At 36.5% G+C, this 22761-nt stretch overlaps 2 protein-coding genes across 2 annotated transcripts in view; both read left to right on the top strand.

Moving 5' to 3' along the window:
- The window catches only part of PROM1 (prominin 1), a 62665-nt gene extending 45408 nt beyond the window's left edge, over nucleotides 1-17257 (top strand). The window contains exons 13-27 of the mRNA XM_068188709.1: nucleotides 1503-1655; nucleotides 2455-2578; nucleotides 2998-3101; nucleotides 3536-3620; nucleotides 4791-4937; nucleotides 5206-5277; nucleotides 7559-7651; nucleotides 8717-8770; nucleotides 10189-10269; nucleotides 10358-10426; nucleotides 10961-11053; nucleotides 12220-12335; nucleotides 13421-13489; nucleotides 15520-15560; nucleotides 15787-17257. Of these exons, the coding sequence (XP_068044810.1) occupies nucleotides 1503-1655; nucleotides 2455-2578; nucleotides 2998-3101; nucleotides 3536-3620; nucleotides 4791-4937; nucleotides 5206-5277; nucleotides 7559-7651; nucleotides 8717-8770; nucleotides 10189-10269; nucleotides 10358-10426; nucleotides 10961-11053; nucleotides 12220-12335; nucleotides 13421-13489; nucleotides 15520-15538 (1279 nt within the window). The 3' untranslated portion in view covers nucleotides 15539-15560; nucleotides 15787-17257. The remainder of the gene's footprint in view (nucleotides 1-1502; nucleotides 1656-2454; nucleotides 2579-2997; nucleotides 3102-3535; nucleotides 3621-4790; nucleotides 4938-5205; nucleotides 5278-7558; nucleotides 7652-8716; nucleotides 8771-10188; nucleotides 10270-10357; nucleotides 10427-10960; nucleotides 11054-12219; nucleotides 12336-13420; nucleotides 13490-15519; nucleotides 15561-15786) is intronic.
- Nucleotides 17258-19217: 1960 nt separating this feature from the next.
- FGFBP2 (fibroblast growth factor binding protein 2) lies at nucleotides 19218-21471 on the top strand. The gene is made up of 2 exons (XM_068188708.1): nucleotides 19218-20288; nucleotides 21109-21471. Exon 1 carries the CDS (start codon nucleotides 19685-19687, stop codon nucleotides 20273-20275), a length of 591 nt encoding a protein of 196 aa, XP_068044809.1. The 5' UTR covers nucleotides 19218-19684; the 3' UTR covers nucleotides 20276-20288; nucleotides 21109-21471.
- The last annotated feature ends 1290 nt before the right edge of the window (nucleotides 21472-22761 follow it).

Below are 22761 nucleotides of genomic sequence, written 5' to 3'. Positions count from 1 at the left end.
TGGAAATCTTCGTGCCCGTGTGCTTGCCCTTACTGGTCTTTGTGGTTGATTGTACCTTGAGAAAAACATACTTCTTGAGACTTTTGTGTTTCTCACAGTTGAGTAACCTCATATTTTGACTTGTAAAACTTTTCATACCATCTGTCTTTGTCCAGATTTAGTAATTTCTGTCCACAAGCTCATCAAATTCTCCCTACATTTTGTTTGATACTTTAGTTGAGTTTATAATCAATATTTGCTTCTGTGTTTGTGCCATGATCAGTTTCACTGCTACAGAGTGTATGTTGCTGGCTTTAATGCAGTGATAAATAAAACTGAACAGAAAACTGAACTTTTAGAACCTTGCTTAGGATCTTACTTTTAGCCCATTTCTTATCTGACAGTTTTTGTGGTGAGCCTTAATTTGGAAAATATATTGATATTTTAATTGAAGCTCATATTGCATTTAATCAAATAATTATATTGTTTTATTCTGCTACAGGAGAATATATCTTATCTATACGGCACTTAAATACCTGGTTTGTCAAACCTAACCTAACAGTACTTCCAGTACAAATGAAACCAATAAGCCTGGAGTTGCCCAAATTACTTTCTATCTATTCCTTTCTTAATTACAGGTGCATTGTTTGTAGTTCTTAATAAGTATCCTTTTATAAATATGCCTGTTAGTATTCTCATTTTTCTTTTTATTCGCCGTGCATGTTCATTACAATAGTTCTTTCAGAGATTTTTTCTACAAATGTACAGGGAAGAGAAAAGGGAACTTAAAAGATAAAAGCTGAAGAAGTGACAGCAGAAGGGAAAAAGAAGTGTGGAGCGCATTGGGAGAGGATGAAAGGATAGATATGTAATGTGTGAAAAAATGGATAAGCTCCAAATACCTGGACACATAGAACTGTCACATGATGTAATTAATAGAAATGAAAGTTCATTTCCAAGATTTTTCTCCTGATCGAGTTCCATTAACTGTTCCAGACACTGAAAGCAGTCCAGGACAGATACATAAAGCCTAGGTTTTTACAGCCTTAAATATAGTTATTTACAATTACAAGCCTAAGACAGTGTGCAAAATGTTAGTGAGCCTCACAGTAAGAGCAACTATGTACTTCACAACCAATGGCCATCCCACATTCATAAGTTTCTCCATTTTTTCTTGAATAAATTGCTGTTTGAGCATCTGCTTTGAGTAATTGTTTGCTCCACTGGGAGCACTGTGATGCTTCAGTACAGTTCACCTGCATTAACTGGGGAACACCTTGTTCCTGTGGTGTGTGTTCGTGTTCCCCAGTCCTTCAGTAGCAGCTGACTGCAATCCAGTAGTGACTGTGCTGACCCAAAATACATGCTAGTGTAGCAAATACGTTTATCTTTGCTGACACTGGTTGTTCAAACAGAACTATGAGTGGGACATTTGGGAATATAGTATTGCATGATGTCTCCTGAAGGTCTCCAGTGTGTTCAGTGTGTGAAAATAACCAACAACTTTATCTTTCATTCCTTAGGTGGCTGGGTTGTCTCATTCTGTGCTGCATGTTGGTCCTGATTCTGGTCTTTTACTACCTTGGATTGCTATGTGGCACCTGTGGGTATGACAAACATGCTTCTCCAACAACCAGAGGCTGTATCTCCAACACTGGAGGAAACTTTCTCATGGCGTAAGTTTCACTTAGCAGAGAAAAATAAAATAGAGGTAGAAAGTTGGTTTGGTTGAAGGACATAGATACTAAAAGAATTTGGTTTGTTACATAGGTATATCTGCTGAGAATAGAAATAAATATTGATTCCACACACTTACGTTGAGGGACTTGGGGATTTGGGATTGTTCTTTCCTGGAGGATCACAGCTGAAGGATAAAACTTCTGAGTTTACCGTTATAAGGCGATCACTGTGGCTAATGAATTTCTGTGCAAGTCCCTTTGGAAAATGCAAAACTGGGGAAATTCATAACTTTCTAGTAAACTTGGAACATTTATTCAAAGTTTCAAAAAAAGCCATGCAAGAAGACAAGAAGCACTTGACCTCCTGACAGTGTTTCTGGATGTTTTAGGTTGAAAAGTGCCTAGGAGTGGTTTAATGTCATTTCTGCTGGGTGCAGGAGAAGATTGCATCTGAAAGTCTAAAACTTTCTTGAGAGCACAAAAGAAGTTGAATTTAAAAAAGAAAATTGTATGGTTTTGTGTCCATTAAAAGTCATTTTCAAAACAGTTTCATGCCCAATGCTAATGTGAGGTTTCAAATGCATTTTAGCTGAAGATTTTACAGGCCTGAAACATTTAAGATGTTTCAGAGGGCAAGAACATATTTGGAAAACAGAACTATTTCAACCATCAATCAGTTTTCATATATCTGTTATAGCTGCTAACTGTAAGCTTCACTGTTGCCCCAAGTATGTATATATGTATGTATACACAATGTGTTCTTATAAAGCAAAAATTTATTCAACTTCTTTTTCAGTGGTGTTGGATTCAGTTTTCTTTTCTCCTGGGTGCTGATGATTGTAGTGGTGCTCACTTTTGTCACAGGTGGAAATGTAGAAAAATTGGTCTGTGAGCCCTTTGAAGATAAAAATTTATTCAAGGTGAGGTTATTAATGTTATTAAACAATTAATAGAATCCCTATGAGTTCCAAAGGTCTTGCCCCTTCTGTATAGCATATCATTTTTATAGGACATTTCAAGTGAATTTGGATCTGGTTTTACTTCCTCCTTACAAACCAAATAGAGACTTTCATCCTTTCTTGGTTTAATTTGCTTTGCAGTATTAATACTGCATGCTTGTCTTCCTTTGGAAACAGATTTTTCTGATTCATTTGTTCCTTGGTAATGGGGAGCTTTAATATTCACTTTATGCACCAGAGAGTTTGAATTCACTGTTTTTGCTTGTATTTTCCTTAGTGGGTGAAAAGCTTAGATGTGGTTATGTGTCAAAAGACCACATATGAATAAATACATAAAGAAACTTGGAATTATAGTAACATTACCGAATTTTGTCTTCTAGGTTTTGGATACACCTTACTTACTAAATAAGCACTGGAAAAATTATCTTGCTGGCATCATCTTTAAAAATCCAAATGTTAACTTGACTTTTGAAAAAGTGTACAGGTACTAGAGTTATGATTAAGATTTAATTCAGTTCATATTTAACTCCTTTTTATTTCATTCAATTTATATATACTGGTTTTGTGGTATCTTCTATGCTTCATATTTTGGACACATCAGAAAATTGCACATGTTCCAGAAGACATTCTGATTCTAGTGATTCTCGAGCAAAACCAGTTTGTTCCTATGTATGAGTTATTAGAGATAGTCAGCATACTACTGTATGACAATACTAGTCAAGATAATTGATAAAATACTTGTGTCTTTCAGAAATTGTTAATCACTTCTTTTATTGACTGAGCTTCAAAAACTATAATAAGTATTTTGTTTTCTAAAGGACTGATTTTCTTAGAATCAGAAAACATTGTTAATCATTCTATTAATACTTGGTCCTCAAGGTGGCTTTTAGGCTGATCTGTGTATTTGTATTCTTCCAGTGATTGCAAGGAAAACAAAGGAATTTATACTTCCCTTCACCTAGAACATCTGTTTAATATCAATGAGCTTTTAAATATTAGTATGGTAAGTAAAGAAACTATGAATGATTCTGAAGGATGTTGGCTCTTGAAACACCTCATAGCGTGTCTGCGTTTTTTGTGGGATTTCAGTTTTTACACACAAAACATCTTACAGGGAGGCAAGAGCTGCCCAAGCTAATCTGAAGGAAAGAAGTTGATTTACAAATAAGATACTTTTTACCAGTCTCAGTGAGCCAGGGAAGCTTTTCTGATGTGCTTTATTTTGTGTGCTGATAATGTTTGTTTTAACTTTGAAACTTGTGTCTATCTTCCGAAGACTGCTTATGGTGTTCAGTGGCAGTTTTCTTTTTATATAAATGCCTGTCTGGGTGTGTTATCCTCTGATTCCAGTCAGATTTATGTTAATACCTTGGTTCTAAGAACTATTCTGGTTTGGTTGGAAGTAGTTGGGGTAAAATAGTCTTTTCACTTAAGCTGTAATGATATATGACTGCACTGCCATTACAGGACTGTACTAATTTTGGGGTTGCCTATGATACCTATCTTCATTACAGAAACCCCTTGGGGTTACATGTTCCATTCTGCCAAATACTGGGTACCCATCTAATAGGTACAGTCCCTGTCCCAAATGATAGACTATGAAAATGAACAAGGCAGATTCACTAAGAGGGAAAGTTATTTTGAGTTTCCACAATGGACTAATGGAGGAGGCTGCAAATGAAGTCAGATTTTCAGGTTCCTCAACTATAGCTCTGCAGCCACTGCAGGTAACATGGTTTGGGTGCAGTGCAGAAAGGTTCAGGTAACAATAACCAATTACCTTTAGTGGCCATGTTTAGAGGAGTCTCATCCAGTCCTGTGGCAAAGAGTGTCTGTCCTGGCCACAAATGAGACACTGACTTCTCTAGGTTGCCTTACTGAGGGCCAGGGGTAGAACTTAACATTCTGGAAGGATTACATTTCCTGGAGGGATGTTAGTTAGAATGGAAGGCAAGTAATCCATTGGTATGAAAGAGACAAAGGCAGGTTAGAACATGGTCTGGTGGATTCTGTTCAACTTAATTGATTTAAACTAATGTGAGCAAAAAATGAATGTGTGCTTCTTCATGGAAATGAGGAGTCAGCAAAAGCACAGAATGCTTTGGGCAGGGGCTGTAGCATAATATGTGCTGGTTGCAGACTACTTTTGTACTTCTTTTTGTTTCTCTCTCAGTATACAGAAGATGTAGCACTTAAAATTGAACACATTCAGATAAATCTCAGCAAAATCATTCTGCTGGATGAAATTGGGAAAGAGAATCTTCTGAATTTCAGCTCATCAGGAATACATGGGATAGACTTTTCAGCATATTTGACAGAGGTGAGACTGTAGTCAACTGCAGACATGACTGGGACAAAACATACAGTAAAATGTTTGTTTACCAATGGGCAAAACAGCAAAATCTGCTTATGTGTGAAACACCATGTTTTGGAGGTTCATACAAGTTGGGGAAAAAAGCACTTAAGAAGTTTAAGTTAATAAATAAAAAACCAGAGAGTAGACAGAGTAGGTGATACAGTTAAGTGCAAACTGTCTGTAAATAAAATAACAACATACTCCTTTTCTTACTGCTCACATCTTGTTTCAGATCAATAAAAGTGTTACCAAGGTTGATCTTCTCTCATTTGCTAATGATTTAGAAGCAAGAGCAGACCAGCTGGTAAGTCCAATTCAGCAATATAATAATACATAAAATATATAATTTATATACCATATAAGTATAAATACATAGCAAGGTAGACTTTATATGTGAGAATTTTTGTACTTCAGACATTTACTCACTTGGTGCAATGTCACGTAAGGAAAAACATTGAAGATCAGTGTTGCATATGAGCTGTATTTTAAATGTTGCTAATTATTGATGTTTATATATTCTTGTACATTTTCTGCTTTGAAAGTGTATTTTCTTAAATTCCACTCTTTGCTTGGGCAGTGAGGGGAATGCTCTATTTCAGTATTTCCTATTACCGTCTTCACATTTTAGGGTCCCAGTTGGAAGAAAAATTGGTTAGATGCAAAATTAATACTAGCAGCTTGTAAGGACTGTAATGAGAACTGGAGCTCCATTGTGGAGAGAAAATGCACAAAAGAAACTGTCTTACCTGAAGGCCTTTTTAAATGCAGGAGAATGGTCAGAGGGTATTGCTACAACATTGCCCACAAAAGAATCTGCAAGTGGCACAGATCTGTGTTGACAGTGACTGTTCAGTTGATCTGTTTGTTATGCATGTCCAGGTCCGGTCATGCTCACTTTTCAGAACGAGGGTCATGGTTTGGATGAGCCCAAGACAGATTTCCTGCGCTGCAGTGCAGGAGGAAGAGTTATGTTGCACATGTGCAATTGCTTGGATTGCTGAGGGACACACAGCAGAGTAAGACCACCTTGTTTGGAAAGTATCGGATATCGGTCCCTCCTCAAGTGGATGAGGGCACTAGGGGAGGCTCCTGATGAGTTGGCTCTACCTCTTGCATCATTCAGTCATACTTGTTGCTGGGTTTTTTGTTGGGTGAAGGGTTTTTCCTGCCACACTCATGTCAAGATTAGACAGCTCTGGCTTTAAGTGAGAGCTGGGGCTCTTCAAACCTAGTTCCATAAAGGAAAGTGCATTGTGTTGGTAGGTTGCTTTCATTATTTTTTGTAGATGACTCTTAAGGAATCATCTTAAGACTTGAGAATAGATTTCTTCATGTAAAAGAAATCATTGTGTAATAAGTAAATGTATTCACTGTTACAGTGTATGTTTTTATTTCTTCCTTTAGATGCTATTTAGTGTAATCTATGAAATGTCTTTAAAAAAGAGGCCAAAAGCCCAATAATATAATGTATCATAAAAGATTGTTTAAAAAAATTGTACCGGTTTCCAAGGATATTTTATGATCTCACTTTGTTACTAGTGATAGCTCTTAGAACCAATCAAAAAACCCTAAAAACTTGTGGAATTAATTAATTTTGGATGTCTAGTTTACATTTTTTGGCACCTTACACAAAACTAAACATAGCTTTTTAGACTGAAAGGAGCAAATGGAATAAAACCTGGATCAAATCAAGGGGTCAGGGTATGGAGGAGGAAGTGATACAACCAACATGTATTGCTAGGTAAATGAATTCAGTACAGGAGATGAAGCATCCTGAAACTGCTCAGTGACCCAGCTGAGTGCTCACATGAACACTTCACAGGAAGCAAACACATCTCTGAGCACTGAGGTCTGCCATTATTGCACATCCAAAATGGAGTTAGCAGTGTGTATTTAGTGTGTATCCAGGGAACCAAATGGTTTTTCCACCAAAAGGAAATGAAAAATGAATTTATATCTGAGAGTAAAACCAAATTTTATAGTATTTGGCAATTAGGCACGTGCTCTAGACAAGCATTTGGACTTGAACATCAAAGCAGAAACTCACATCTTCTGACTGAAAGATGGGAGCCACAAAAATCGGAAATACCCTTCACAGGTGCCTTTCCAAGTGACTGGCTGAAAATACTTAAAATTCTGTGCCCCTCACAAAGCAGATGGTGCCTCAGGGTGATGTCCACATTTCCACAAAAAAAGCAAGTACCCATGACTGGGTACTTGTCCCAGCTGGGGTGCAGTGCTACAGGGTTCTTGCAGTCAGGTTTGTGGGAGTGCGAGGGAGATGTGCTCACTCTTATGTATTTAAAATGACTTAGTGCATCATGTGAAAATTCTCCTCAGTTAAATCTGTCCCGATAATGTTACAGTCAGATAAGCAAGGTAGTTTATCTGGTTTGGTTGCTGAGGTTTGAATTATTAATACAGTGATTTTTTTTTTTCCCCTCCTTGTGTTGAGGAATTCAGTTTGTCATACCCCATTTTTAGCATGAGCTGTTCTGGAGTGGATGTGTAACTTTCATTGTTTTTTGCTTTGTTGGAAAGCTTTGAAGTTATTGAACAATACTGCATAATTGCATTTTTTGCAGCCAAAAGGAGCACTGGAAAACGCCTTAAAAGGACATGCAAACAACATTCGAATGATTCATAACCAGCAAGTTGTTCCACTGGAGCAAGCTATGGTAAAACATTAAAGCAATACTGAAAAATACTTGTAGAAAATGCAAATCTCTAAATATCTCAAAGAGGTTAGAAAGCTTGTCTTCTAGAAGCACAGGTTGTGTCAATGAAGAGCATCCTGGCTCAAGTATGAGTTTAATAAGTTAATAAGTTTTCTTACTTAAAATGCTACTGTTTTATAGTGCTGTCTAAAATAATGGCCTTTCCCCCATTTTTTTCCATAGTTATTTGTGATTATATCTTAATAAAAGAAGAAGCAGGGGAGAACCTTACAAAACTCTTAACCCTAAAACCCCCTAAATAATTAATTTTCCTTTTTTTGCTGGTCAATGGTCTTCAGTAATAAAAGCCATTATCGCTTTGACACTTTATTTCTTGGAGTTAGCAATCACCTAACAGTATTGGAATTGGAAACTCCTGGGAGTAGTATGTAGAGCCAAAGTCTTTTTTATTGATGCTGTGAAATATGCAAAAGAGCTGCTTTTGCCTGATTTTGACACAGTCCTGTGTCAAGCTGGGACTCTCCTGCATGTTAGGTGTTGCTTTTTCCTCCACATATCATGAAGACTTCTAGTTTATCCTAGCATCTGATATTGTGTGTCTGTACTACTTATAGAAAAATTCTAGGTCTTCTGGTCCACTCTGATTCTATGCTGTTCTTTCCTAATTAACTCCTAATTATTCTCATCTCTTTTTTCTTTTACAAAACTGACTGTCAAGAAATATGTTAAAGCTAGGGTAAGTGCTTTTTCCCTTCAGAAATTGCACACTGTAGAATTCTCTGAACATTTGGGTCTGAGTTTAACTGTACCATCTTCCCTCCAATCTTAGTTTATTGCATCTAACTTCAGTTAAATCAGTGCTGTTGGTGAAGTACTGATTCAATGATTAAACCCACAATGTATTAATTCTAATGCAGCTGTTGTTGCTGTTGTATACAATGTGATATGTAGTACTAATAACAAAATAATCTATAGAAGGTCAAAGCATGAATATAAGCTTAAAACAGGTGGTCTCTTACCTATAGTAAGTGCTTGAATCTTTTTTTCTTCCCTCCTTTCCAATAGAGCACTTTAAATCAGAGCATTAGGTTACTGAAGAGGACATCATCTGAACTTATGGTAAGCTTTTCTTTCTGGCAACAGGAACATATTTGTGTTTTAAATGCTTCTGCCACATATGCAGGGCATATATTTTCAGTACAGTTTTCTTCTATTTCTAGCTGTTCCATTATTGCAAGAGATTGTAATGCATTGAGGAAGTAATATGGATTTAGATCTCTCTTCTTCATAAAGGAAAATAAAAAAAGAAAATTTGGGATGGTTTTGGGACTATGAATTGTAAACTGAACTGTCAGGTGATAAAAAAGGCTTCAGTACCAGTCAGTATCAAATGAATAGTGTGTTATTCATTTTCCTCAGAATGTCTTTTCTAGAATCCTTGAAAGTAAAACCTGGGGGTAACAACCACAAAACACAATGCAAAAGTACAACCGACAGAAGAGAGCTATGTGATTCACATCCTTAACCAGCTTTTGTTCCATGCCCGGCCCCCACTGAGGGCTGTTTCTTTAGGTTTTACTCATTATGTTCCTGCTTCTGCACCATCGGCCTTGCTCTGGGATCCTGGATCTGTATAGAGGCTTTTCCAGGGCAGCCCACGTTTCCCCTCTAAGTAGTGCCTGCACCACAGTGAGACCAGCTGGCTTCACTCTGCCAGAGAGTGAGCAACAGAATGATTTGCTTTCCTGGAAGTAAAGCTTTCAGCCACCACCCTGCCTTGGCTCTGGTAGCAAGAATACAGCCACAGTAGTAGCATAGTCATAGTCTCAACAACTTTACGGGCCATAGCTGCCTTAGTGCTTCTCATTACAGTTTTCACCCATCCATAGCAGCAGAGCAGCTAGGTATCTGTTAGAAACTGTGATTTGAAAGTGGGTGAGGAGGGAAGAAGCCATGATGTAAGGTGTTGATAAGAAAGGGACGATGTTTGACTCTAAACTATATTTAAGAAACATCTCTGCATGTTCAGGCTCTGTGTACACTGTCCTTTGTGTGTGTTCTGTGAGAGAATTTATAGGAGTGTGAAAAAATACCTCAGTCCTTCAGGCAGTTGATTAGAGGCATATTCTGCTATACAGAATCCTACTTCAGTCATCAAGAGTTGTTGTGATGGTATATGGCCCACTGTTTCCTTCCTGTGCACTTTGTGTGTCTGTAGTGTATATACAGACATTGATTGGAGGAAAGAGAGTGGAAGATAAAGCTATCCTAGTATATAAATTAGTTATGTAGGTTCCAGGAAAAGATACCACATCATATCCACTGACTCATCCATTTTCAGAATGAGACAATATTGAGATGATCATGAATCCTTAGGAAGGCTCCTGTTCTGTCTGTAAATGCATTTTTTGTCATGTTATGACAAGACAGTGACACTGGTTTATCAAGAGAGTAGGTTCCTGGCAGTGGCCATATAGAGCCATTGCAACAGCCTGAAGGGGATTTATTTATATTAAACACCATCTCTTCCTGTCCAGGTTAAGGTGAAAAATGTCATTAGCGCTGTTAATGCTGCCCAGGATCTCATAAATAACAATGCTTCTCAAGTTATTGTCCAGGTAAGCTCTATTTGATCAATGTACATTAATTTATGATGTCACAGAGATAGAGGTTAATTTGCTTTTGTTTTCTTTGATCTGGCCCTAGGAGACAAAAAAGTACATGGATACCATAATAGGCTACTTTGAGCAGTACACTGAGTGGGTCAAGGAGTCGGTAAGTTGCATTTACTTTATTGAGAGAAGGTGTGTTTAAAAATAAGAAAGCTAAACAGTATTAGTAATAAAATCAATAATAATAATGTTACTTTGATTGTGTGTTTTATCATTTCAGGTTTTAATACATTTGTACTTACTGTGAGTGGGAAAATCAGTCTCCTATAGTTTTGTTGCATTTACAGAATGGAAATGATGAGCTGTGTTGGTTGGAATACAGTGCAAATTTAACAGTATTGTTTTCAGGGCTAGCCTGAAATCTACCATTTGTGCCAGTAGTTCACTGAACCTGACCCTGCATAGTTCAAATTGATGATGTTAGCATCTTACTTTATTTTTCTCTCTTCAGCTGCAGCCTTTGAGAAAGTAAGCTGATGTTTAAAAGACTTTCAGTTGATAGCATATCCTACTATTATTCATTTTGAATTTGGATAGGATAAGACATAACAATTCAGGAAACTATAACTTAAGAAAGTTTAGAGATTCTTATTTTTTTCTGTTATATACTGAAAACTGTAATTGAATTTTTTTTCAGATTTCAATGGAAGTAGCGGCATGCAAGCCTATTGCCAATGTGATAGATACAGCAGTAGATATTTTTTTATGCAGCTATATAGCTGATTCTGTGGTAAGAAACATTTTTTTCTTTGGTAAGAAACATTTTCTGTGGCATCAAGGGGAAAATTCTTTCAACATACATCTGCATTTAATTATTCTGGCTCGACTACTCTGAAGTAAGATAATAAAGTATCACATACAAAGTTATGCAAGGAGAATGTTCTGACCTGGATCAAGTCCAAAGACAAACCAGTGCTGGGCTACCTGGATTTTCAGTAAACTTAAGCTTCTATTAACAAGAATTCTGTTAAATTAACTGATTCTGAAACATCTTGAAAGGTAAAATGGAAAAGCATAAAGATCTGAAGCTTCATCTGTAAAGGGGTGAGGTATGGGCAGGAAGCAAGTAGAAAATACCAAAGAAAAACTTTTTCAGGTATCTTCCCTGAAATCTAGAAAACCTGAATGAGTTTTTATCATTAGACTTGTAGCAGACAGATCTTGATTAATTTCTGTATGTTGGAGACATTGTGCATGACTTGTAGCAGGATAGAAGGGAAATACTGGCTTTTTCATCTTGCCAAAAGGACTTGGAAAGAGGACAGCATGTATTAAAAGTAAAGTAAGACACCATGTGCCTGGAAGGGACCTAAAATGCTTCCTAAACTATTACTTAGCTTTATGGCACCTTAATCAGATCCTAATCACACTATCAGTAGTACATGTAATCAGTCAAAGCCAAAACACTCTGGCCTTGATAATGCTTAACTGTGAAATGTTTAGTTTTGATAATGCTTAACCATGAAAACCTCCTAATCTGTGTTGTACTCATTGATTAGCTCATACATTACAGAGCTTCTATTCTCCTTTGTGGAGCCATTACCCCTCTGGTGAGAGATGGACCATGATTTCCCTGATTATAGAACTTAGCTGAGTCACTTGGAAGTCAAAATGCCTCAAGCTAGTACAAATCAAATATGAAATATCATCATTTTAGCACCAGGTGATAACTCAGTTCAACTGTATAAAAATGAAATTACTTACACAAACAGGGCTGCAGTTTGCAAGTTATAAAGTGCCTTAAGAAAGTGCTGAAAACTCATATTTTGACAAGAACTAATTTCTACTTGCTCTTTTGGTAACAATGGCTAGAATATCAAGGAGGGGTTCAGTACTTTACTGATTAGTCTTCTCCATGACCTTTTTTCCTTGATTTTTCTATTGCTTTTATTTCAGAATACCTTCTGGTTTGGTTTGGGAGGCTCATCAATGTTTCTAATTCCTGCCATAATTTTTGCTGTAAAACTCTCTAAATACTATCGTAGGATGGATACAGAGGATGTTTATGATGAGTAAGTATATATTCCAAAACAAACTAAATGGCAAATGGAATAAAATGTTTTTTCTAGTGTTTCACGTGAAGGCTCTAAAATTCTTAAACTTGTGCTGCCAGAGTAGAACTGCATGTTCACGTGTAATGCTGCAGGTTTGGGTCAGTGCCTGCAAAGTGCTTCATGCTGGTGGCCTTTGGTAGCCTTGACTTGGCATGAATGCAGATAGAGCTGGCTCTGACTTTGAGAATCTTAGGCCAGAATGAGGTCTTCAGAGCTTTGTGAGCAGCATTTATATAAATAAGTTCCAAATGTGCAAGTTATTAGCTTTGCTAAGTAACCTGTTAAAGTGAATTGTGCCTTATTTGTAGTCTGCTTGAATTAATTATTTGCTTTCTTGCTGTCTTAGTTATTCCTAACCAGTCTTTCCTTTTTCAATTGCAGTTCCTCTGTCTCAGGGACTTGGCATTTTACTTTATGATAACTATTCTTACGTATTTTCCTATCAGTTTTTTTACTGTTTTCTTTTCTGCTCCTTGTTTTCCTCATTGTTCAGTTAGCCTGTGCACTGCATTTCTCCCATTTCACAGTGGCTGTTTTTCATTGCCCATTCACAAGTCAGTAGAGTAGAAACAGGCATGTACAGCTGAAATTACTCACTTATTAGAGTCTAGTTAATTACTCCTCCTTTTCTGTGTTTTTTAGTTTCTAAAATATACCCATGAAAATGTAAGACTTTTGCTGATATTTATTGAAATTATTTTGTTAATATGGGAGGGTTTATATTTTTAATGTAAATTGTTGCTTCAAAAGAGGTAACATGTTCTCTTTCTCCAGACTTCATAGATTATATTAGAGTCTCCAACTCAACAAGAATAGAAAAATAATTAATTGATTTTTGGAGAATATAAGAATATGATAAAATGTAAAGTTATAATTATACCATAACTCTTGAATGTTACAAAGAAAAAGTTATATTCTATTGTACAGACACAGTGTATCTTTGCATATAATACCATCATCCATTACATGTCTTAGAAGCCATATTGTACATAGTGCATCTTATAGTTAACATGGTCTTTCTTGGTGTATTTATTTTATTACAGTACGGAAAATGGTAATAATGGTTATCATAAAGAGCATTTATATGGTATACACAATCCTGTTTTTACAAGGTAAACCAAGTCTGAAACTGCATGCCTTCATGTGTCCTTACTTCAGCTTCTCTTCTAATCACATTTCCGATTTTCTTCATGCTCTAAAGTGAATCTCTGAATTCTCTGGGGGTCTTTTTGCATGATTATTCACTATAGCAAATGCTGTATGATGTATATTTCTCAAATATTCTTTATGTAACACCAGGTATAGAAGTATTTTCCTGCAATTTAACAAAGTAATTGGTAAATTTGATCTTAAAATCCATGTAATCGGGTATTTAGTCAGCACAGTGGTTAGTCCTAAATTGACAAACCTATTAAAATGCTCTGATAGCAGATGAAAGTGATAGGATGGAAATGCCTCCTGAGTAGTTTTACTTCTTAAAAGGTAAAAAGAGATCTCCTGTGTTCCAGGTATGCAGGGAGCATGAACATAGGAAATGGGTGTTTGTGCATGGGTAGGACTAGAACGTAGCATCACAAAGCAAGAAGCTCAAGTTCAAAAAAGGGAGGTTGTTGGGGTTCTTTTCTGCCTCTACAGCTTCTGTGCTGTAAAACATTAGCTAGTTGTAAGACTCAGTTTCCAGGGGGATAATATCCCACAACTTCATTATTTGGTTTTGCACAATTTGCAAGTTGCTTAAGAGCAGTTTAAATTTATGATTGAAATCTGTAGCTCATTGTGCTTTACTTTGCAACTTCATGAATGAATGTATAGGTTGAGTATTTATAGAGGAGATACCACTATGCTTTAAATAACAGGTAAATAGAGGTCAAAGTTTGGGTGTTGACAGAGTTCATGGTTACATCTGGTGATGATGATGAGGATGGTTATTATTATTACTTAGGACTGTATTTTACAGTAATTATTTACTGACCAAATCTTCATTCCATATCTCCTTCTGAATGAAGTCTTTCTATAACAATATTTTTAGTGATATTTATGATCACAATTGTTGTGGTCTGTTCTGCACCTTATGGGTGCTTACTCCCCAGATTAAGTGACAAGGAGTTTAAGTCAAAAAATCTCTCCACTGGCATACCTAAGGACTCTCAGTTTTAAGGACTTTAAATATTTTACGCAAGAGAAAATTAATAATTTCCCTGGCCTTAGAATTCCTTTTCTGATCTTTGAATCTTTAATATGACTGTTAATATTTTTGAGGTTCATAGCATGTTTTCTTACAATAGTCATTGATAATTTAATTCAGCATTGCTGAACAACCTAAAAAGTACTAGCATAAAATAATCTTTTACACAAAGATCCACTAATTCAGTCCTGACTTATTTTGATAAAATGCTAAAATTTAAAGATTCAGTTTGATGCAGTGCTGTCTTCTGATGTGCTAGCGGAGGTAATTTGAAAAACTGCTAATTATGGCATACATGCTTTGAATTTCTCAGTATGGCATTCCCATATGAATAAAATCAAATCTCAATATACTCTTTGCTTTTATACTATCCTTGATTTTTCTCATTTCTTACAAATTATTTTTGGATATACCTTGAGAGATATGACTTTGAATAGATCTCTGTACACCTATACATTTGCAGATTTAGAGAGGGTTGGGCTTGGGGTTTTTTTATCCTTCAAAATCAGCTGGATAGTTTTGCTGAAAAGACATGCAAATATTTTTATAACACTAAGATACCTAAGTACAAGTAAGAGCTACATGAGGTATATTTGTCTCACACAGGTATTTTTTTATACATATCAAAGACACAAAAAAACTCAAATGCAGCCACCATTTTTGTGAGAGCAAAACATGAGGCTAGATCAAATTTACAAAAGAGGAGTGTTGAATAGGCAATCCAGGTATTTATTTCTATAATGAAACAAAAATAACCTGAAAGGTTGGTGGACAAAACCATGAATCTATTTCCTCTTGTTTGAAAAATACTTGATTAAATGAGTAAAACATTGAGACTATTTTAGGCCAACTGAGCTTGTCTCACCTAAGTTTAGACACAGTATTTCTGTTCCATTTGTGGACAAAAGAAGATGATGGGTTTATTTTATGGGTTTTTTTTTTCTTTTTCTCATGTAGCTCTGTGGAACAGTGGTAACACATATGGGAAGCGTTAAGGGGTAAGTAATACACTTAAATCAATTCTAGATCTATTACTACTTTACTATTTTAGGAAGGCTGCTCTGATTGCTGCAACAATGAGTATGCTGTGAGGTCTAAAACCAAAAAGTTACTCAGTCATATTGATGTTTGTATTAAAATCTGTCCCTTTGTTCTGTTTAAATTACATTAAAATCCAGTCTTTATAAATTTTTTTCCTGAATTGTTTTTTGTTATTATTTCCAGGCTATATAAATGAGGCGCAAGACTCTTCTATGGGAGTACATCATTGTTCTTCCAAGTGTATTGGCATTTCCATTCATCTGACAGATCCTGAGCCACCTGTTTTATGTCAGCTGTACTGTAAATCACAAATGTACTATTGAATGTTATGCCATAAACTACTGTACAGAATATTTTGTGATCAGGGCACTGCCTCTCAAATACCACTGTTCAAGGCTTGGATTAAAATTTTTTTTGGTTTTTTACTTTTTTACACTGGGCTTTCTACCTTACATCACAGTATATAAATTAATTAGATTAACAGCCTTTGCCTAGCAATTCTCTTAAAATTGTTCAAGTTCTTATCTTAAATTGTTGATTTGTGTTAAATACAGTACATACACGTTTACATAAAAATACATTTTGTATACCAGAGACTTTTGTATATACATTTTTCTTAAAACTTCTATGTGTTTAGTTAAGATTTTAATATTGTATAATACTCTTCACAAATGAATTTACCAGCATGATCAGTGTTGCTATTTGGTGCTCTTGAATGACTACATTGGACTAAATTTGGGTTGTAATGGTGTCCACAGTGTCTCTTTGTGTGTCTGAGAAGCTCAGTTGCAGTTTTGTTTTATCCCTCTTTTTTTTTTTTTTCCCTTTTCTTAATTATTTAATATTTAGTGGGTTTTGCTGCATAGACCTGAAAGGGACTTCTTGGAGAAGTTTGTTTTTAAACTTTGGGCGGGAGGGACCAGGGTGTGCGGGATGCGTAATACAGTGAAAAAGCTAAGCTTTCTAGAGTTCAGTAGTACTCAAAAAGAGCATGAGGGATGTCCTATGTTGGCGATTTTTGGAATGCTTTACATTCCCTATCTTCCTTTTCTTCTTTCACACCCACTTCTGTAATGTCCTTAATAGTATCACTGTGGCTCCTTTGGAGGCAGTGGTAGTATTTTTGCTAAATAATACTATACTGTGATTTACAATATTGAAATTCAAATCTGTTTAGCAATTGGAGTTAACACTTTTACTGTTAGAGTTATTTCACTGAATTTAGGTATATGGTTGAATTGCTGAATTAGTTAACAGTAAATTTTATCAACAAGGCCAAAACTCTGTTACCAGTGTAAAACCTTCTGGCAGGTGACGTAGTCAATATATTGATCTAAAATAGTATCTCTTCATCTATCAGTATTGTTAACTTTGTTTCAAACAGGGTTCATTGTCTTGAAGTAGAGATAATCCTGTACATTATTATTATTATTATAATTTTAAAGAAATGATGAAAAATGATACCAGTCTTTAATCCGGAATAACCTTAAATTTTTCATTTTTATGTCATAAATGGAAACATTCCTAACTGACAGTATGTAGCATATGTGTATATGTAATGTTCAGAATTGCAGATTTTTAAAAGTTTCTATTTTTAATTTGAGAAAATATTCCCAGTTCATTTAAATAAAAAAGATCTTGCTTAACTACCTTATGTTTGGTTCTCCCTTGTTTTGTCACGGAAACATCTCTCAGAAGAGTCACACAGAGTTAAAATCTTATGAGAGTGAACGTCTTTACCCTGATTAAAAATCTTTGCTATATTTGACTTTTACTTTTGCAGCAGGAAGGACTGAAAGAACTTCGACTCTCGGTGAGGGAGCTTCCAACTTCCACCAAGAATATGAATTATGCAAAGATGGTAGGATTCAAGCTATGAGCTGTGCAGGATACCTGTTTCTGTATAGCACTGAGAGCAGAATTAAACATTTGCTAGTTCTTCAGCTCCCACAGTTCACTGCTGACATGCTAGCTTACCTTGTAAAAGGACAGTTGTTTTCTACTGCCATGAAAGACCACTAACTGTTTAATCTGAAGCACAGGCAGACAGGACTGAAATTCAGATTAGAATGAGCCAAACACTTGGTGGCCACACAGTAGCTAACACATAAATATATTTGAGTCCAAGCTTCGATATTTCTCTTTATCCTTGTGGTTTGTTTGTTCTCATGATTAGACTTGAAAAACTTTGAGAACAAGAGATCTGAAACAGGTATAAATTAACTTTTGAATCGTTTCGGACTCCAGAAAATCTAAAAATTCTCAGTGATTTTGTGCATAACAAAGTGTAAACAATACAATTTTTTTTGGTCATATATTTGGAGGCATTCAAGTGCTTGCAGTAGGGATTTGAGGTGGGTAACAAAATTCTTCTGTCTGGCTGGCTGAAGGGTGAGAAGACTCCCCAGAAAACAACGGAAGAGTGAATGGTAAGTCTTAAGTAGGCTTATGCCATTGTTGTCCTAAGACTTAGCTGGAGCCACACCACTGTGCCTTGAAAGAGAGAGGAGGAACTAATGGAAAGAAGCTAGAGATGAGGTTTCTTCTAAAAATTGTATTAAAATAGCCATGGAGAGGGAATGAAAAGAAAACAAGATTGTTTTCTCCTCAAATGGTATTTAGTCATGGGAACTTGATGGCACAGTGACTGGAAGAACAAGGTTAGGATACCCAGAATGGCTGTTCAGGTGGCTGCATCTTCAAGCAGACAGCTTCCAGGTTATCTGGGCTGCCACAGCAGCAAGGGACTCTTGTCCCTCTTCTCTTAACAAAGCTTTTGTTGTTGATGTTGTTCTGCTTTGCCATCTGTGTTAAAAGGAATGGTTTTGCCTTAATATTTTGTTTAGCACTACCTAGTGAGTGACTAAATGCACAAACTGCTGTTCTGTTCCATTATGTATGGCCAGTCTTAAACCAAGGGTTTCTAGCATCCCACAGTTACTGAAGCATACCTAAACAGTCCAATAGCCCTTTCCAGGAGCTGGTCAGGTCAGGCTGGCTGTAGCATATATGTCTTTGGAAGAAGTGCCTAGTGAGGGTCTTACCAGCCAGAAAAGTACTGTGGATTGCCACAGCAGGAGAGGGATTTTTCCTCATGACCTTCTGAATGCTAAGGGAGTTACAGTGATTTTTCCTTAGCTCTGTTTTTAGTTACTGCAGCAGAAACTTCTAGGACAGGATTCTGCACTACAATATTTCTGTTCTCCTGCCTTTGTTTTACAGTATTTTTACTGTTCACTTGTTACAAACAGGAAAATATCTTCTTAAAAAAAGAAAGTGATGAAGTGCAAATACCTGTCTGACATGCTCTGTGGTCTGTTCCCTGCTACTGAGACCTGTGATAAGTTAGTTCTGCTAACAACTTCCTCTGTTGGCTGAAAGTGACTGGTGATGTGAAAATGATAAAACTTCCAGATGTTTGGTATTTTTTTAGACCTGTAATACCTTATTTTGCTTAAGCTTTATTTCTTTTCTTGCATACCTACATGGCTCAAAGAATGTGCAGGTGATCCTTCCATGCATCCCCACTGCATGTCTTGTGTGGACAGAAGGTAGAGCTAAAGTTGTATCCATACTGTGAAAATCCACAATAAGCCCATTCCACTATATACCAGGACATATATAATCATCCAGATGCAGAGATTGCTTTGATAATTCTGTCTTTTTTACTTTGATATCATCTTACAAGCTCTAGCATGAGGATAGCTATAAAGCAGCTGGGGAATGGAAAATATCTGTTAAAAATCAAATATGACATGTTCATCCTGGATAGGAATGTGCTTCTCAGTTATGCAACTATCGTTCTGTATATTAACTGCATTTACAAGACTTGTCTTGTTACCTTCTTGGGAGTTCACACTCCCAAGGTTATTCGACACTCCCTCAGGCTATAAATTAGAGGCATTTGCCTACTGAAGTGTGATTTATTATTTTTATAAAAATGCCCAACCCTTACATCTCGTGTTTAGCTGGAAAAAAGCTTCTTTGTGCACCAAGACTTTAAATTGTGAGCAGCCATTTCCTTACTGCTTTTATTTCTTTGGATCGTGTTGTTCAAGGATCTCGGTTCACTCCTCTCACCATGAAGAGTTTTGCTCTCCTTTTCCTAGTTGTGATCTGTGGCATAGGAGGACTGGGACAGAAGCTGAAGCCAAAGAAAAGAAGCAATGGTGAAGAAATCAAATTTCGGACTAAAACCAAAGATGTTTGCACAATAACCATGAGTGGTGATGATGAGGAGATGAAACTTAGAATTGAATGCAAAAGCCAAGGCATGTCCTACTGGTGTGAATTCACTGGCAAGCCATCAGTCTGTCGTGCTTTCAGAAATAATCCGAAGATTTACTGGAATCAGATCGCCGCAGAACTCAGAAAGAGCCCGCACGCTTGCGAATCCATGGAAGTGTTGAAGACCACCATGTGCCAAAAGGCTCCCCCAGAGGCTCTCATGAGGCAAATAGCTGCTGGTGTGGAGCCAGAAGATCTGGCAAACCAGGAAAAATCAGTCCAGAAAGCTTCCATTCCTATGAGAGAAGCAGGGCAAAACTCTGATCCAACCCAACATCGTCAAGGGTCTGAAAATGAAACAGAAGCAATGAAACTGGCACGGGAACATTGCTGGGAATCTCTGCATGGTGTCTGCTCCTACATCATTGGCATCCTTAGGGGTTAAGGATTTGCTTCAGGTAAAACTAATCTGGAAGCACAGTACAATATACCTAAGAGTAATTCTATTTGATTTTGGGGGTCTCCAGGATGTGGACAGGGAGGTGCTAAGCTCGCTTGCTAAAATCTAACATTACAAGGCTTTTGAGGAGCTGGGCAGCTTAAATTTCCAGTGATCCATATTGGTTCAGGATTCCTGTACAGCCTCCTGTGAGGTCTTTAGTATGTACTGGGGTGTTTGCCCTATCTGTTGTTAATCCTATGGTATTTCAGTTCTAACTGTTTGAATTTGGATAATTTTTGCCTTCTGTCACTCCTTTCCTCTTGTGCTGACTTCTGGATTTATGCCAGGGAAATAAGATAAATAACAAATGCATCAGATCCAGCCAAATGCATTAGTTAGAACAAACTGCATTCAGAGACTGAGGGAATAAAGCTTATTCATCAAAACTGTTGGTTAATAATGAAATATTTTACTCTAAAAATTAGTTCATAAACCCCTTGCAGAAATCAGTAAACCCAAGTGGACTGTCTTGGTTTGCGAGTGTGTTACTGTAGAGCAGTAGGGGATCACATGCAGGCACTTGTTTGGCAAGTCTCAGGTTTTCAGCCAGCATTGAAAAAGGCAGAGTCCTTTAATGCAGAAGTGGTTGGTTTTATACCCACTTCTGTTCTAGCTCAGAGAGAAAGCCAAGAGCTGATAAGCAGACCTGGCAAACTTGAAAGAAATGGGAATATATGCAGTGTGATCTGGCAAGCGTTTAGGCTGCTAATGATAATTTATGCCTAATACAGCAAAGTTACTAATTTTCTTTTTTTTTTTTTTTTTTTGTTTTGCAGAGCAATGGTATTACAGCTGAAGAAGGGTCCTTGCTGCATTGTAATAATGTAGACATAAGAATATTGTTTAAAAATCAGTTATTTCTATAAATCTTTTAGCTGTTTCCTTTTTAAAGAAAAAATGAAACTTTTTAACAGCTCTGAAAAATTCACAAAACTGGAGTGACTGTGCTTAAAGTGTTAGGATGAACTAACTGCCCTTAGGCTTCTTACACACCAAGGTGTACTGCATTTAAGTAACCTAGGATCTGCTTGACCTTGCATAGGTTTTTGTCTGTACTGACTTGCTTCAGTTTGTTAGAGATGAAAGCTGTTAATGATGATACAGTTAGTGCAAACAATAAAAATAAGATTTTTTGAAAAGGTACTTGTGTGTTTTCTTGAAATTTTAACTGGTACTGTTTGTATAAAGTCACAATATTTGACACTTGTTTCTTAAGAGATTGTTGGTGGAATGTGTAAGAGAAATTACAGGTCTGAGTCATTGCTTTCACACTGTGAACAAGTTTGCATGAATATTAATACTCTCAACGCTATGAGGTTTATATTACAATAATGAGTTTCAGCCAGGAGGGAAAAGAAAACTCGTAGAAATAAGAAAGTAATGTAAGAATATATTTCTGAACATAGCAGATGAAAAGTTCACCAGTGATGCATCTGCAGAGTTCAGTGTTACCAGGACCTGTTAGTGGTACTATTAATGTTTGGTTTCAGTAGATATTATGAAAAGTAACTTACTTGGCAACTTGGGCACTTGCCTAAATCGCCTCAAAACACACACCTAGATCTAATGGCCTGTTGTCATATTACAACACAGTCATGTTCAGATCATTATTTAACAATGATCCCTTTTGTTCCCAAGTGAGATTCACAGCAGGGATGTAACAGGAAATACTTCATACTGTAGAATTTAATAGTGCTCTGTGTTTGCCTTGCAACATCTCTGCAAGGTATTGTTGACTAAAGTACTTCTCCAGCTTTACTCACAGATTTGTAATTTTCACTACAGAATTCCAGATCATGATTGTCCTAATCATTAAACTTTATGCCTTGTACCAGAAAACTTGAAATAATTTTCTTTCTCCTAACCTCTTGATATATATGGAAAAGAATAGCAAGTCATGAACACAGAATCAGAGCAGAAGGTTGTATGTGCAAGGCAGAAATATAATTTGAATGCGGATAAAATGTGTAAGCTGTATTTTTCTCTGCCATGAATGCAATGTAGTTAATTTTCACTTGTGATCTCAATTACCATTGCCAGGCTCTTGTGCTGTGAGTAAAAAATGTAGTAGTACACCTACTAACCTAATTCTATCATAGAGATTGATATAATTGTCTGATTGCAAACATGCACAATGCATCTAAGTGGTATTAGGGAACTGTTTGCATGTTAAGGGGAGGTTGAGGGTTTTCCTGAGGTGTGCTTTTAAATATATTAAAACTCCTGTTACATACGATGCAAAATCCACTCTGCAGAGTGAGTATTTTGCAGCAGAATCCACAGCAGTAATGACTGCAAAAATGAGACAGTGAATTGCATTGGGAGAAATCTGGGACAATTGGTCACCCACCATACTGTTAGTGGGAGAAAAGAAGAGGTTTCATCTGTAGATATTCTCAGTTGAATCAGAGAGAAAAAGAGAAAAATTT

This window comes from Anomalospiza imberbis, chromosome 4 (assembly GCF_031753505.1).
Source record: "Anomalospiza imberbis isolate Cuckoo-Finch-1a 21T00152 chromosome 4, ASM3175350v1, whole genome shotgun sequence".
Taxonomy (NCBI): domain Eukaryota; kingdom Metazoa; phylum Chordata; class Aves; order Passeriformes; family Viduidae; genus Anomalospiza; species Anomalospiza imberbis.
Note: the sequence above shows the minus strand (reverse complement) of the source record. Positions and strands in the feature narration are given on the sequence as shown.